General features: G+C 36.3%; 1 protein-coding gene across 1 annotated transcript in view; it reads left to right on the top strand.

Annotated features, from left to right (window-relative positions):
• The window catches only part of LOC148509480 (uncharacterized), a 123,333-nt gene that overhangs the window by 71,204 nt on the left and 35,081 nt on the right, over positions 1 to 17,048 (top strand). The window contains exons 19-23 of the mRNA XM_088443113.1: positions 4,372 to 4,413; positions 7,997 to 8,044; positions 8,963 to 8,992; positions 13,188 to 13,253; positions 13,445 to 13,510. Coding sequence (XP_088299239.1) covers positions 4,372 to 4,413; positions 7,997 to 8,044; positions 8,963 to 8,992; positions 13,188 to 13,253; positions 13,445 to 13,510 — 252 coding nt within the window. The remainder of the gene's footprint in view (positions 1 to 4,371; positions 4,414 to 7,996; positions 8,045 to 8,962; positions 8,993 to 13,187; positions 13,254 to 13,444; positions 13,511 to 17,048) is intronic.

The following is a 17,048-nucleotide window of genomic DNA, read 5'->3' on the forward strand; positions in this document are numbered from 1 at the left end:
ACAATAGGTATGACATGGGTGTATAAACACAATTGTGGCATATTCAGAGTTGGGCATAGGCACCAGTGATAAAGCTGGTGCAAATGCCAACTGATGAGCAGTTGCCAATTGTACCATGAACAGGGTGATTGAGCCAGTGAAATTTGCTGGAAGTCAAGGCCCTGAATTTAAATGAGCATATGGATTTACTGAGGTCCACTGACAACATGGAAAATAGTTTACTGCTCTCCACTTAGGCACAGGTTGCTATCATTTGCAGACATAAGATGAGTAGCTGGGAAACATGTTTTTAACATCTGTGCTTAAAACTAACTGTGAAAAAAAATGTAATTTCAGAAAAGACTCATTTTAAATAGCTGATTGATTACCAAAAAAATAACAAACACATTACAACATTGCACTTTCTACCAAAATAGTAGCTAAAAGTATGCCAGTTTTTTTTTAATTAGAGCCCTATGAAAGTACAGAATTGTTAATGAAGTGAGAAATCTCTACATAACTAGCATCCTTGGTACTTGAAGCAGCTTCTGATACCTTTCTGCCCCACTCACTTACTTTTATCTGTAGAATCTCCCTTAATACAGTACCTAGAATCTCCCTTAATCCATTTGGGGGTCTAGCTTTTAGATTTGCTGCTCCGACTCTATGAAACTCACTTTCTTGCAATGTTCAAGAGACCTCCAATCTGGAATCCTTAAAAAAAACTCAAGACGTGCCTGTTTACTCAAGTATTTCATTAATAATATAGTAATGTGTCTGCTGCAATATATTATAATATTATTATCAATCAGTGATTTAGTTCGTAAAAAAAATACAAATCAAGTGCTTAGTTATCTTTCCTGTTAAGTTTATTTTGTATCTTATGTTTTTTTATTGAATGCTTGTACTTTGAGTCCTATTGGGAGAAAGGTGCTTACTGGGAGATTTTACTTCCCAAATGTATGGAACAATGAAGACATGTTGGGGCCCATGTATGGTGGAACAGCAATTGCATCTGAATTGCAAGCATAAAATGTGCACCCAGAAAAAACAGCTTTGTGCTTGGCCTGCTTACTGGCCACATATGCATCTATTTTACTCCAGAAACCAGAACCATATGCCCCTGGAATATGCCTGAAGGTGTGGCTTCAAAAAAGTATTAGAGAAAGCTAAAAGTACAGTACACAATTATTTAGAAACAATTTAGTACATTACCGGACAGTAGTATTAACAACTAATGAAGTTGCATTCATCATGTCAAATTAAGTTAGAACAAGATGCAAAGACAAAATGATAGTTCACATCAATTCACATATTTGTTGCTTTCACCTTTATTAGATCAAATGGAAATATACTTTATTACTGCGGACCAATTGCTAATATCAACGTAATAATGTGAATATATTTCGGCAGACACATTACAATACTATTAGCATAAATAGATCATCATCATTAATTTGTATTTTGCACCCACAGTGATCTGGCTCCAAAAAGGTGCATATGTGTCTTTCTTGTAGACAACATGGGATGCATTTTGTGTGAAGATCGCACTTACAGTACATAGCCCCTTTACCACAAGGCGTCATAAGTCCAAAATGCTTCTCATATGAATGTGTAACACTTTTTGGTGTGTATGCACAGTTAAAAAAAAGTATAAGTTGTGGGAACAAAATATGCAAAATGCATTTGCTCCAATCTCTACATGTGCCCCAGGACCTGCAAATCTTTAGAATGTATCATAAAATGTCCAACCTCCTACTGCTTTAAAACCCACCATTTTCATTAAATCAAACTTTCAAATTTCCTCATAAATTATTATTTGGTTTAGCCTGATTTATGGTTTCGGTTAATGAAGTCCCTTCATGTAGTACAAATGGATGTGTGTCCTTCCACACTGCAAGGAACCAAGCTAAATATACTGTATACCTGCTCCGTACCTTTGGTGTAAATTTAAGTGCAATTGGAAATGTTGAGGTGCATTGTACTGTCAAAAAGGATTATGTGCTATACGTCAGCTGTTTTGCCCACTTGGATCCCCACAGGGAATGTTTATTGAAAGCGGTAAGGAAAAATGTGATTGGTTGCTCTGTACAATACAAGATTTTTACCTAATTTTTACCGCTCCATAAATATTTCTCACTAAGTGGTGCCTTGCTGTGAGTGCAGAACATTGAATTACATACTATATAAACACAGACAAATATTTCATTTCAGCAACAGCCATATACTGATTATATTGGTGTGAAGGATACAGAAAAGAAATGTTACTTGAAAAACTGCTGCTATTATTATGCCTTGAATATAATACACAGGGAAATCACATGGCATGTGCACATTTCGGTCTAATGACATGATTATTCACTGTCTATAATTTCTCATTTGGCACTATTTTTAAAGGTAACCATCTGAATGAATTCTCAAGACACTGGCAGTTTAATTGGAATTTTGAATTACATGTCTCTAGCAATGTGATAATTTACAGTATGTTGTATTGAATATAATTTACAAAATACTGTATTTATAAAAAGAGACTTCATTTTTAAAAAGAAAAAAGGCCCAAAATATTTTTATGCTTAAAGTGGCTTTGTACTTTAAGTAACCCCAGTACTAAATGCTCTCCAATCCCAATCATAGTGGTTTGGTTGAGGTCCCCCTTCAGACCCGTTATTTGCTATATTTAGCATGATCCCAGCATTTACATACAATGTGCATGTGTGTATGCGCCATATCAAAGGTGATTGTCAATGTGATCACAGTGCATGTAACACAAAGAAGCCAAGACATGTTAACTGTCTAGAACTTTATAAAATCATTTAAAATTCCCTGGCAGTTATTCTTTCTAGATTGTCCAGTCAAAAACATTTGTAGAAACTACTGTATTATTGTTATTATTAGTGGCCATCCCTTTTACTATCCTACTATTCATATTCATTTTCACTGCAGTTCTGTACATACATGGGTGCAATGTATACAACTGTCTAAAGATTTGAGAAATGGAGAAGCTAACAATAGCAAAACCAATCATCTTCTACCTAGCATTTATCAAATACATATAATGATAAGTTTAAGCTGATCGGTTGCTAAGGGAAACTTCTCCACTTATTTATCTATTCTTTATTTTAAGTACCCTTATAGAAGTTCTACTGATGTCCACAAGATTTGTGTGGGGGTTTCTCTTCATTGTATACTTTTTTCATAAATAAATCCAAACCCTAATAATTCTGTATTTGTCATTAATTACATCTGCCATATATGGTAGGGGCAACATCATTACATTTCCTCTATGTGGAGTGAGGAAAAAGCAGCAATCATGCTGGCTGCAATGTGCCATTCTGAAAAGGTACACTGCAGCCATCACATTTCATTAAAATGTCCCCATTGAATTGGAAACCCCTGAAGATTTTATTAACTGTTTGTCGGTTAAGTTATAGAAAATTATAATTTTGTGAAGGAATAAAAGCACCTCTCCAAAAAGTGTGACAAACTTCACTTAAGACAAATGAGAGGATATGTACATATGAGTCTACCAAGTAAAATTAACACTGGATAGCTCATGTTGACAGCTCACACAGCTCGGATAACTACAATAGTTATTCCCCATTAATAAATTCTGAGACAGAATTTTCTTAATTTAACAAGACCTTTGTGGAATTTGAGGACAACATGCCAGGTTCTAAAAGAGGAGAAAACAAAATACATCTGCAATGACAATGATGTGTCAGTGATTATTTGCAGCAGTTAGAGAGCCACCCCAAACGCTGCCAAACATTGCCAGCTGGGACTCACTGGTGGTTGGTGTGGCTCCCCTTTTTGAATTTGTGCTACCACCCCACCTCTGGAGCTGCTACTGAATTGAATTTCCCCCGTGGTGTTATTGCCACAAAAGCATTTTGTGGAAATGGTGCTAGTGTACTTGTAGAAACACTACATTTTCTGTCCTGAGTCTAGAAACACATAACAAGCTTCATATAGTCAGTGCTTTTTTCTATGAAAATAGATACCGGAACTCAGAATAAAGATGTCGGTTCTCACCTAATGTGACAAGTTGATACAAGATTTATAGTAGCTTCCATACTATGGATAAGTATTCAGATGCTTATTTTATTCATGTTATTTCTTCTTGTTACTGAAGCTAGTTATATAAGAGTTAAACATTACACCCAAAAAAGGTGTTGGTACACCGTACCGCTGAGTACCACCACAAAAAAATGCTGGATATGCCAAAAATTGAGATGCCATAGAAAGTTATAAGAACTATTGCACAGTGATGTGTGACATTACACATACCATTACAGATTAGCATATTTGGCACAATTGTCTTTATTTATAATCAAGTTTATTACACAATTTTATGACAAAATATGTATTCATTTATTTTGATTTTTTTAACAGCAAAGAATGTTACTGAAGAGAAAATTAAAAGGAAACAAAAAGGTAATATCAATATTTTTAAATACTTTATTTAATATATTTATATATATTTATTGGTGGCCCTTATCCTTCCTTGAGGAGGGGGGCTTCCCTCTGTGCTAGTTTCTATACTGCAGTGACTGGGTCTAGCTGCCTGCCAGGTCCATTGCACATGCAATATGAATCCAGTAGATGCTAAGACCGGCACACAAACACCAGTGTACTAGCACATGCACACAAATCTGGCTTCTGGTGACAGCATCAGCTGCAGCCCCAGGAGCCTGATAAGGCTAACAGAAAGGCAGGAGAGTGACTTTTCACTGGAAGCACGCTCTCTGCTAATTGATAACATCTCCCCATTGGATTTGCTGTCCTGTTTGTGATGGGCAGGTAGCGTTTCCAATAGGAAGTCAGTGCCACTCACAGTGTAGTCAGTGCAGTCATGGAGGTGGTGGATTTTACTGGGGGGCTGCAGTCCTGAAACCCCTAGATAAAATACACCACTGGTTAGATGTGACTGAAGGGAAACTTACAAAAGAGAACATCAAAGATATTTTTAAATTAAATTTACAAGCACAAACACTGTACTTTTGTAATGCATGTCCATGAAGTTCATAATGTTCCTATAAATAGTGTACTTTACAGTTTGACAGTGACTCGACGGAGGTCATGATATGGGAAGAGATTTAATAAAGTGTGGTTTGCTCAAACTGCTGGTTTTATGTGCATTGATGTGTGGTTTGTAAACATGTGCAATTTACTAAAGGACAAATCTAAACTGCCTGTTCTGAAACTGCAATCTTGATTTTTACAAATGGGAATCATCAGGGGTGTTTCTAGTGAGGAGGGGGCCTGTGTGCTGTCTCCATCACAGGCCCGCTCCTCTCTGTTCGGCAGCTGGCAGCGCACTGAGCTGTGCGTAGCCAGCACCGGAGTCATAGACTGTGGGCACTAGAGTGTGCCCATAATCTATAGTGCATGCACAGGTCACCGGGAAAATGGCCATGGTGGCCATTTTCCCTGTACTGTGCTTGCGAAAACGATGGGAAAAGGGCCACCGTGGCCATTTTCCAGACATTTTTACAGCACCGGATCCCGGCGCCGACGTGGGACTCCGGAGAGGTAAGTATATTATGGGTGCAGGGTGTGCTGTGCAGGGCCACCCTGAACCCAGGGTCCGTGTGCACCCTGCATCCATTATAAATGGGAATCCTACAGATTGGACAAGGAAGTCAATGCGGCAAACTGATGCATATTAGTAAAATAAAACAGATGTGGTTCTGACAGTATATTTATCTGAAACGGGAAGCTATTCATGCTACGCTATCTTACCTGTCAAACTGAAAATAAAAGGTAAAGCAAAAATGTACTCTACTGTACCTCATAGGTCCGTATTCAATTGCCGGCGAAAAGCCGAGATCGGCAAAAATTCTTGCTGGTGACGGCAGGCGAGAACTTTTCCCCGTATTCAATTGCAAAGACTTTTTGCCGGTGCGAAAAGTCTGCACCTAGTAATCAGCGGAAAAGATTCGCCTGTGAATGGAGGCGGAAAAAAGTGCAGAATCGGGGGTTTGGGATGCAAAGTTGAGGGAACATCCCTGCAGCCTTGGGACAGTCCCCCATAGGTATACTGCATCAAAAAGAGTTTAAAAAATACTTTCAAACACCCCAAAAAAGTACTTTCATTTGGGTGCGATAAAAACCAAAGTTGGGGGACAGACTTAAAAACTAGTGAAATAGACTCCATAGGGTCCTCCAAGTATGGCCAAGATTTTTTTTTGATTGCAGGTGCATGCTGAAGGTGCGTTTTTTAGTTTTTTTTAAAACATACTTTGGCGATTTTTAACCATGCTTGCACCCATTTTCATGTACCCCAATTTTGCAGGAACTACTTATTTTTGTCAAAAAAATCTGCTAAATTCTATTCTTCACCACTTGTGCAAAATAGCACCAATTTAGAGCACTTAAGCACCCCAAATACCTTCAGCAGAGCTATTCGAGGGTTCCATAGTGATCCCCCATGTCAATGCATCTTTTGGGGGGTGTCAGGGTGATTTCCCCAAATCTGACAGGATTATTCACTGATTTCAGTTTCGCCAGGGCGCATTCTCGTGTCCTTTGCAATTGAATAGGGCGAATCGCGGAGTCCAGAGCCAAAACTAGCAATGATGGCGAAAACTCCGGCATGTGAAAAGTCCTGGACTTTTCACCGGCAAATGAATACGGCCCATAGTCTCTAACAACCTAACTTACTCAATATCAAGTCTGGTTAATATGTGACTGAAGTAAGGTTTGCACAGTGGCTAATGCCCAGCCTGTAGACTGCAAAGAAAAACCAGGTATTTTGCATCCAGTTTTGCTGCTGTTTAAGGTTTGATGTGAACTTCATGCATAGTGGTTTGCTAACTGCCATACATTGCATGTGGTTTAAGTCAGCCTCCAAACTACAAAGTAACAAATCCTGTAGTTTGGACCTGAAAACTGTATCCAAAATGTGATAGTTTTCAACCATTTATCATAAGGTGGCATGGGCCGATTTTAAGGATAGCATGTTCCTAAACAGTAATATAATTATATTGATACAGATGAATAAAAATTATATAATGCATGCTCCATATGTACGCAAATAGAGGTCAATGGCATTCAATGTAATTACACTGTACAGCAAATTAATACTTTTCATTTGTTTCCTTTCTAAAAATAGTCATACATTACTAATTTGAGGTCAAGAAAAACTAAAATGATTTCAGAATGTTTTTACTAGCTCTATTTTTTGAGCTACACTACGTGCACTATACTGTATGTACATTAGTAATATAGTCATAGTGAAAAGCTATTTTAAAATAATCTGATATTTTCTTGATAGAAAATAAATAACAGTTGTTTTAATTCAGTCAATCACAAATAAGAACACAAAACGAAACAAACATACATCATACGAAACAAACATACAGCATACGAAAGTACTATCTAATATAGTGGCCTATTCATGGGGGTGCTTTCTCTTTGCTTGTCGCTTGTACTCCTCTTCTGGGGAATCTCTTGTCACTGTCCAACAGTAGTGATTCACCTACCCTGATATCTTTGTTCCATTGCTGAAATGTCTTGGTGGAATCGCTCACTATGCTTGTCACTCAGTGCACCACAGTTATCTTGTGTGGGTAATCCCGTGAATCGCATATATTTGAATAGGGGAGGGGACAAATAACTGATTCATTTAATTGGGTCATTAGGCCCCGCCCCCTCTGCGTGGAACGCAGATTGCTGGTAAGATTCTCTCCATTCTGCCCAATTCACTAGGAATACCCCTACATCGTAATAAATGGGCTATATCTCGGAACTCAGAGCTAACTGAGAGTTTTAAATGTCATATTCATTCTTTGCATGCTGAAATCAATTAGAACAGAAGTAAATATTTTCACATCAGAAACATTTTCATTGTTGTGCAGTGTTATCTTCTATTCATACTAGCTCAGAAGAGCTATTCAGAACACATGACTGTTTAACTTTATTTAATGGAGGATAATGTTTATTGTTTTAATTCAGCTTTTAGTTTTGTTGTCTTAAACATAATACTACAGTATATGACATTTGTACTTTTTACCAGCAGCAAAAGTACCAGAAAAAAAAGTTTCAGAAAAGGAAATAAAAAAAGGTACGGTCAAACAAATTGTAAAAAGTTTGCATTTTATAGTTTCTAAATTTTTACTAACAAGTTTTTTTTTTATTCAGCTGTGTCAAACATACACAGCCCAGTTGCATAGTATGTTTTATCATGAAATGTAATATATAGTAGTTTACAAATATTTATCTACTGTATATATATATATATATATATATATATATATATTATATATATATATATATATATATATATATCCAATAAGACATATATTTAGGAAAAGTCCAAATCCAAGCGGGGGATCATGTTCTTAAACATCTAGTAGTGAGCTGAAAACCTCCCACATAAAATGTTAATGTAGCTGGGTAAAGTTGAAAGGTCCAAAAACCTTTGTTTAGGCTACTATATACTGTATGCTGTCAGACTTCATCAAGAAAGTCCGGTCCTGTTTTTGCCTTGGCAAAAGCAGTTTCCATGGCACAATTGTGCAGATGTGTTGTTCTTTGATTGCTAGAAGTGTAAAAATTTGAGAGAGCTTATCTCGTGGTGAAATTGGTGATGTCTTCTGGAGAAAAATTGTACCATGGTATGGGGACTAGGTTTTCAACATACAGTACCATACTGTTCAAATAAATTGATGATTCATGAAGCCTGAAGTTAAATGGAGTTACATTTCATCACTTGAACGGACTACAGGTTGCTGACCAACTTGAATGAAAGATTAATGAAATATATTTTGCTCATATATTGACCCACAAATGTTAGTCTCAAAGCATTTCCTTTATAAATTCAATGGCAATGGCAAATATAGATACATTAGATATTGATAGACTTTTATGTTGAAATGTAAAAAATAATATTTCAGAATCATATGTAAAAACATGTGACAATGGCATATTAAAGTCTGACTGATTTCTGGAAACATTTTTCCATACTGACTGATGAATTCAGAAGATGAAGACATCATCCCTGAAGAGGAAGGTAAGCTCACAGAGCAGTTACCATTGCGTAGCTTTTATGCTTTCAATTCTTTTCATGCAAACTGCTTGCTGTTCTCCATAAGTTCCAGGTCAGTGGGTTCTCTGAGTGCTCCAGCATCACAAATATTTTTGTTGCCTGTCACCATGTCTATGCATAGCATTTTGCACTAATATGGGGGGTGGGGAAATAATACAAGCATCCTCAGTCAATTTAAAAATGTTTCCTCCCCCCCTGCTGCTCTAAGATTATCTATATGTATATATATATATATATATATATATATATATATCCTCTATATATATATATATATATATATATATATATATCCTCTTCTCAAAAAGCGGCACTCACAGACTTAAGTACTCATGCAAAAAAGTATTTACTGCATATCAATGTTTCGGGGTCTTGCCCCTTCGTCAAGACATGTCCTTAATTTCTACAAAAGTAAGTGAATATTAAAATGTGTACCTACTTTTGTAAAAATGAAGTATCAGGGCTAATCATTATAAAGGTAATGCAGGAGATATCATGGCTATCTCCTGCTTACCTTTCAGTCCCAATCTGGCCCGCTGTCCCTATACAATAGTATGGGGACCTACTGTATATTCATCAAGCTCCAAAAATACTACATTTTCAGAACTTGACAGTGGAAACCTTCACCATCTTCAGATGGTGTTTGTTATTGCACCCCCACGCTTTCCTATGAGAAGGAGTGACGGATTGGATCCCTCCACCCCTGTTCAGTTCCTTCTGCCATACACAGTATTCTTTTGTACATGTGTAAGTGCAAGTTATGCATGCACCCTAGCACTGCCAAGTCTGATTTGGCAGTGCTAAGTTTTACTACTATTAAAGTTTCGGTGATAGAAATCATGGGGACAGCTGATCTTCGCATCTAGCCAGTGAGATTGCTTGAATTGCATGTATTTTGAACTATCTGTCTGGTAGGAACATAATAAATAGTCACAGTAATTAAGTAATGATATATGTACATCCATGTTGGTACTTGCTGTGCCTTAAATTTGAAATTTCACTGAGGCTTCTATCATTAATTAATGTGGCCCAAATTAACATAAAATATTATTGTCCACATAAATGTAAATAATATTAAGTTTACATTTTATTGCTCCAATAATAAATTCTTTATTATGGCTCATCAATTTTTTGTTAATCATTTTTGGGTGCCCGTAATTATTAATTAGTGACAAAGAAATACATATCTTTAATGTGGTTCCTTATTATGTTCTGCCTGGACAGATAGATCAGAATGAAGGTGTTTCAAGCACTCTTTTGGCCAGAGCCATTTTCTGGCATGTTTGTCCTTTTTTACTTGCCACAAATCGCTTAAACTCACCATTGATTTTAATACTAAGCCTGAAAATCACCTTCTATTACGTTTAACAACTTTGAAGGGAAAATCACTTGAATCTCACTCTTTAAAACTGCATTTCCCCCTTAGCATGAACTATAGGTGGTATTTATTTTGTCATGGATTCTAAAATGTATATCATAGGCAAATGCAGTGGGGGTTCCAGTTGCCTGGAAACCCCCCTCCCCAGCCCACACCATGACCACAATAGAAAAGAATATAACGGAAATGTTCTAGTGCTGCAAGTTCTTCTCAGTATCACAAATGAAATAATGTCAGCCAATAATAAATACCCCTTTGCACCAACTAGGAGATCTGGAAAACATGCACTGTTAGGGGTGCAGTGCTAAAGACCATTAATAGGGTTAATTATTAATACTGTAAAACAATACACTATCCAGTGCATACGGAAAAAAATATGTACATATAGGTCCAGGGCAGTGCTAGGTTCTTCAGCAGCTCCCCCAGACACTTGGACTTGCTCCAATGTTCTGGAATGGTGACCACATCAGAAATGAAAACATTCAGCTCAGGCAGTTTGGTACTATGGCCCCATTTAATGGCTTATTCTGGGCCTGATTCAGACCCGCTCGCGAGCACAGAGCGCTTGCAAGAGGGTCGATGTTGGCCAAGTGCGCATGCGCACAAGGGAGCCGGCTCCATCGTGCACATGCGCGAGACCCGCATAGCGACGGGCAAGCCATCATTATGGGTCTCACTACAAAGGGGGCGTGCTGTCGATGTTGAGTGACAGCACGCCCCCTTTGGTGGGTGTGCCGGGGGTGTGGCTGCCCAGACGGAGGCGTTCCCATGGGAATGCCTACTGTCTGGGGCCGGCCCCACTGACATCACAAATTATGTCAGTGGGAGTGCTTTTGGCTCTGATAGAGCCAAAAGCACGCCAGGGCTTGCGGCAGACGAGACCCTACCACAAGGGTCTCGTCGCAATCCTGATGGTCGTGATGGTCTTGACCATCGCAACCATCATTTTGGCCGCTCGCTATAGCTGTGGGTGGTTACCCACAGCTATGTGAGCGGCCAGGAGGCCGCTCTAAAAAAAGAGAGGGAGGGCACTGATTCAGAGCGAGTGCTCTGAAAGAGCGTCCGGCTCTGAATCAGGCCCTCTGATCGCTGGTCCTGTATATGCTGGAATTATGACACACAAATCACAATACACTTTGAATGACGTATATTAAAGCTGGTTAAGTGCTAATAATGTCCTCTTAATGGACTGGCCACACTCACTCTGGAAACCCCCCTCTAGAATTTCTGTGTTTGCCACTGTATATTACAGTTCAAGTTACAGTGTCAGCATTTATCCTATATGCTGCCCAATGCTTTATAAGATATAGGATGCTTTGTATCCTACAAAATTATTTTTACCAATTGTATTATGTAAATCAATTAAAATTATCTTTTTTTTACAAAGCCTAATAGTTATTATATGTTTATGTAGTTCTTAATTAATTCATTAACCTAAACAGACCATTGGCCTTTGCAGTGCTAGGTTATATAGGCAGTTCAGAGAACATTCGTTTGTGTTACTTCTGATATTTCCACCATTTAATTCCCTTTTAAAAACAACATTTGTACAAGGTTTGGACAAAATTGGTGGAAAGCACACAAGGAGATAAATGATGCCAGTTAACTACATTACTAAAAGAGTTAGTGCAGATTTTCAGGATTATTACCCCAAAATTTACTACATTAGTCACTAAAAAAATAATAAAAATGAGGTAAAAATACAGGTAAAGGCAGTTGACTAAAGAATATTGTTTAAAAGTGCAGGAAAGAATGCTTATCATAAGCTTATTTTATGAAGGGAATCAGGATTGTACTTGGCTAAATTATCATTTACAATTGCAAAACATAAAACATATATATCTCCCTAATACCATATTAATTTGCACAGGTTGAGTCTCCCATATCCAAAATGCTTGGGACCAGGGATATTTTGGTTAACGGAATATTCCGTATTTTGGAGTAATTGCAAATCATAATGAAATATCTTGGTAATGGGTCCCCAATAAACACACAGAATGCATTTATGTGTTATATACACCTTATACACACAGCCTGCAGGTAATTTTATACAATATTTTCAATATTTTTGTGGTTCAAGCAAAGTTTGTGTACATACATGAAATTCCTTTATGTTACATATACACTTTATACACACAGCCTGAAGGTAATTTTATACAAAATTTTTAATAATGTGTGCCTTAGAGTTTGTGTACATTGAACCATCAAAAATGAAAGGTTTCATTATTTCAGTCATGATAAAAAAAATTCAGTATTTCGGAATATTCCGTATTTCAGAATATTTGGATATGGGAGACTCAACCTGTATTTGCAAATACATATTTTATTATTTGTATTATTATTATTATTATTATTCTTATTATTATTATTATTCATAAAAAATTTTAAGCTATATTTTACTCCATGAATTATAATATTTATTTGATAACTACTCCCCCATCTGATTTTTTATGCAACCAATTTGCTTGTAGTCTATATTCAAATAACTCCCACCATGTGCAAATAACACCCACCATGTGCAAATAACACCCACCATGTAAACTAAATGCTTGCTTTACTGCATTAATATCTAATTGTCTGAATTATAGCTTTATCAACCTGGCAATATTTGTAAACTCTTACATTTATAGAATGACTTCATAAATTGAAAGAAAATATTATGATCTACTTTTTTTTACCATTGTTAGCTTTTCAGTTGACTTTACCTGCCCTATAAGTAATATGGCTTCTATGTCATCTTCCTTTACTACTCAGATAACAAACAATTGTATTATATTACTTCAGGTCTTCTTCACTACATCCAGAGTGCCATTTATGATGTTCTTAACACACTTAACCAGTTTGGAGAAGGTAATATTATGATGTTATTTAGCAGTGAAACATAATGCAGCCATGCTTGTATTGTATATTTCTTCTCACAATCTTGAAATTGCTTCTTGTGCATTAGGAACATTGAACAACTGCTTAGGGAATGGCTAAGTAAATTCATTCATGCAAAGATCTGAAGGTGAACATTTTAAAATGACTTACTTCTATTACAGGTGTTTATCAGAACTTACAGAGGTTCTTCTATGATGGTCTTAATAGGCTTAGTCTGTTTAAAGAAGGTAATATTTTTCTACACTAACAATAGAAAATTGCAATATTATTTAAGAAATGTGCACTTCCTCCTAATCCAAATATCTTACTCATACTCTCTGCACAATGACTAGCAAACAAAACATCTTATAACAGTGCTTAATTAAGCTCAAATAAGCACTGTAAAATGTAAAATATGTAAATATAAATAAAAAAACATAAATCTTTTGAATCATTATATATTGAAAATTACATTTATTTAAATGAGTGTAAAATACTATATGACATACAGTACTTCATACTGTAGATCAGTATATATGATATATATTACATAATAACAAGCATCAGTCCTATTCAAAAGAAAAACATAACTATACACTCCATTCAGCGTCACAATAAAAAATTGTTTTAGATAAATATTCTGTATACTCCCAAGAATGTTTCAAATATAGATGTTATTCACTGCTTACTAAAGCCAACTGTGCCTCTAAAAAAGGTTAAAGAAGCTGATCATAGATACCAAAATGATCAGATAAACTCAAGGACAGCTTGTAGTGTGTGAGAGCAAAAAAACAAAGATTTGTCACATGTAGCAATACATAAGGACAAAACATTCTAATCATGCAGATGAATAATAAACAATATCAAATCACTTCACTCAAAAAGAATGTCCATGAAAATAGATAAACATATCATACAGCTGGGTGTTCCACATCAGGTGATACTGTAAAAAATTCTTCTTTATAGAATTACACTATCAACTCACTATGAAATATGTTTACTAAAGTACTCCCCATTAGATGACAACTGTTGCCTATCCAAATTATAAACAGACAGTTTGGTCTGCTAATGTAGTCATGAGTATGCAGTCTATAAATTTAGCAGCATTGTTAAATTAAATTTCTGAGGCACTACCTACATAATATATGAGGTGTAGATATTATATTATGATACTGTACTTGTAATAAATTAACTATACTGTGTAAGTAAAAAGTAAGTGGGGGAACAGTGACCTTGGACAATCCAAATACAGTAATGTAAGTTTCACCCCACTCACATATATACTTTGCTGTCACACAAGTTTCCCATGCATCATATAAATGTTCAGTTCAAAAGTAGAGCAATGTGTTAACTTAATATTTTAGTTAAATTGAATAAAAAACACCCACCAAATCTTTTTGTATGCTAACCGAGGCTTAGGGAGCAGTTTTCATGTCATGCACGTGTGTTTGAGTGACACAAAATATTTAGTGATGATTGTGAGGATGTTGAAGATGATGAACATCCCGGAAGGCCTTGCACATCAAAAATGAATAAATGAAAATGTGGAAAATATGTAGAAAATTGTTTGAACTGACTGTCAACTCAACATTCGAATTATAGCAGATATGGTAAACATCCACAAAGGAACTGTTAGGCAAGTTTTGAATCAAGATCTTAACATGACAAACATTTCTGTTAAGATGGTTCTAAAACATCTCACTGCCAAGCAGAAAGAAAATCAAAAGCAAATTTCTACAGACATTTTAGAACAAATTCAAGTGGATTCTCAGTTTTTAGATAAAGTTATTACCTGTGATAAAACATGGATCTTCCAGTACAATCCTGAGACAAGATGCCAGTCCAGGCAATTGAAAACACCATCATCACCAAGAATGAAGAAAGCATGTCAAAGCATATCCAAATTCAAAGCCATGTTAATGGTTTTCTTTGATATCAAGGGTGTTATTTTGGAAGACTGGGTACCAGAAGGTGCAACAGTGATTCAACATTACTACAAAAATGTTCTAGTAACTTTGCGGAAAGAATCAGAAGAAAGAGGCCAAAGTTGTGAAAAATTGTTTAATCCTCCATCAGGACAATGCACCAGCCCACACAGTTCTCTCTGTGAAGCAGTTTTTGGCTGAGAAACAGATTGCAGTGCTAGAACACCCTCCTTACTCACCAGACTTAGTGTTGTGTGACTTCTTTCTTTTCCTAATGTCAAACTTCTACTCAAGGGATCCCATTTTGCATCAGTTATACCCCTTTTCCACCAAAAACCAGGTCCGACCTGGGTTTTTGGACATAGTCCCAACCCGGGTCAGTCCCAGGTCAAACCCCATTTACACTGCACCTTCGATCTGGGTTATTTCCACGTCAGCCCCATTCACACTGAACCCGGGTCTGCCCTGCTAAACATGTGAGGTCATAAAAAGTGGGAGGTGACTGTTTTGCAACCACCAATAAGCTCACTTTAGGCATGACCCAGGTCAGATAACCCAGGTCACGCCATTTACACTGCACCATTACCAGCGTCCATCCTGGGTCCAACCCTGGTAGCTACCTGGGTTGGATTGCTGGATCACTTGACCCAGGTTATTTTTCAGGGACCATTTTACACTGAGCTACAACCTGGGTAAACCCAGCAAAAACCCAGGTTTTTGCTCTGGTGTAAAGGGAGTATTACTGAGGTAAGGAAGAAAACAACAGAGCCGTTGAGAGAGCTGACAGATAATGAGGTACAGCCCAGCTTTGACAAATAGAAAATAAAAATGCAGCAGTGTGTAGATGCAGCAAGGGAGTACATACTGTAATAGGGGAATGGAGTTAAAATGTACTTAATATAATTAAACATAAATTATAGCATCAGGCTTGTTATTTGATAGCCACATCTCGTACTAATGAAGCATGACAAATACTTATTAGGCACTGGTTGAATTTATAGGTTGCAGGTATTTAATTTCAGTTCACTCTACAAAATGGCTGTGACTATTTTATGTCTAATTTGTTTAAATTTTACAACGATGATAATGATGATTGTCAGCACACTATTTGCTGCTTCTGATTAACTGTTTGCAGGTTGACTGCCAGTTTCATTCACATTGCAGTTGTCATTAATTAATTAATTAATTATATTAATTGATGGCTGGCTATTCACATTACTGTAGTGTCATTTCCATGCAAACTTCTGCAGGCAAGTTGAATCCTATTTCAATTCTTCTGTAATAAGAAATGGATGCAGAGGTGTTGTACACAATTTTTAATGTGTTAAATATAAATTTTACTTTTAATGCTAAGCCATTATTCTTTCTGTTTTATCTCACAAATAAATAAGAACAGCTCCTTATGAAATAATAATGATGTCATAAATATAGTGCAATGTTTTGAGACAAAGAAAGGAATCTAGATTAGACAAAAAATTAAAATTAAATATTTATAAAATGATATACACATATATGAATAAACATATAATTACACCTTAAAAATGCATGCAACAGCAATATGCAATAAAATTAACAACCAAATGCAGCCAACACAAAGTATCCCTCAAAACTGCAACAATTAATTAACAGATATTGTAAATTATTGAATAGATACAGTGCATCCGGAAAGTATTCACAGCACTTCACTTTTTCCACATTTTGTTACGTTACAGCCTTATTCCAAAATGGAATAAATTCATGTTTCTTCTCAAAATTCTACACACAATACCCCATAATGACAATGTGTAAAAAAAAATGTTGAGATTTTTGCAAATTTAATAAAAAAAAAAACCTAAGACATTACATGTACATAAGTATTCAC

This window comes from Taudactylus pleione, unplaced genomic scaffold, assembly GCF_031769625.1.
Source record: "Taudactylus pleione unplaced genomic scaffold, aTauple2 ptg000326l, whole genome shotgun sequence".
NCBI lineage: Eukaryota > Metazoa > Chordata > Amphibia > Anura > Myobatrachidae > Taudactylus > Taudactylus pleione.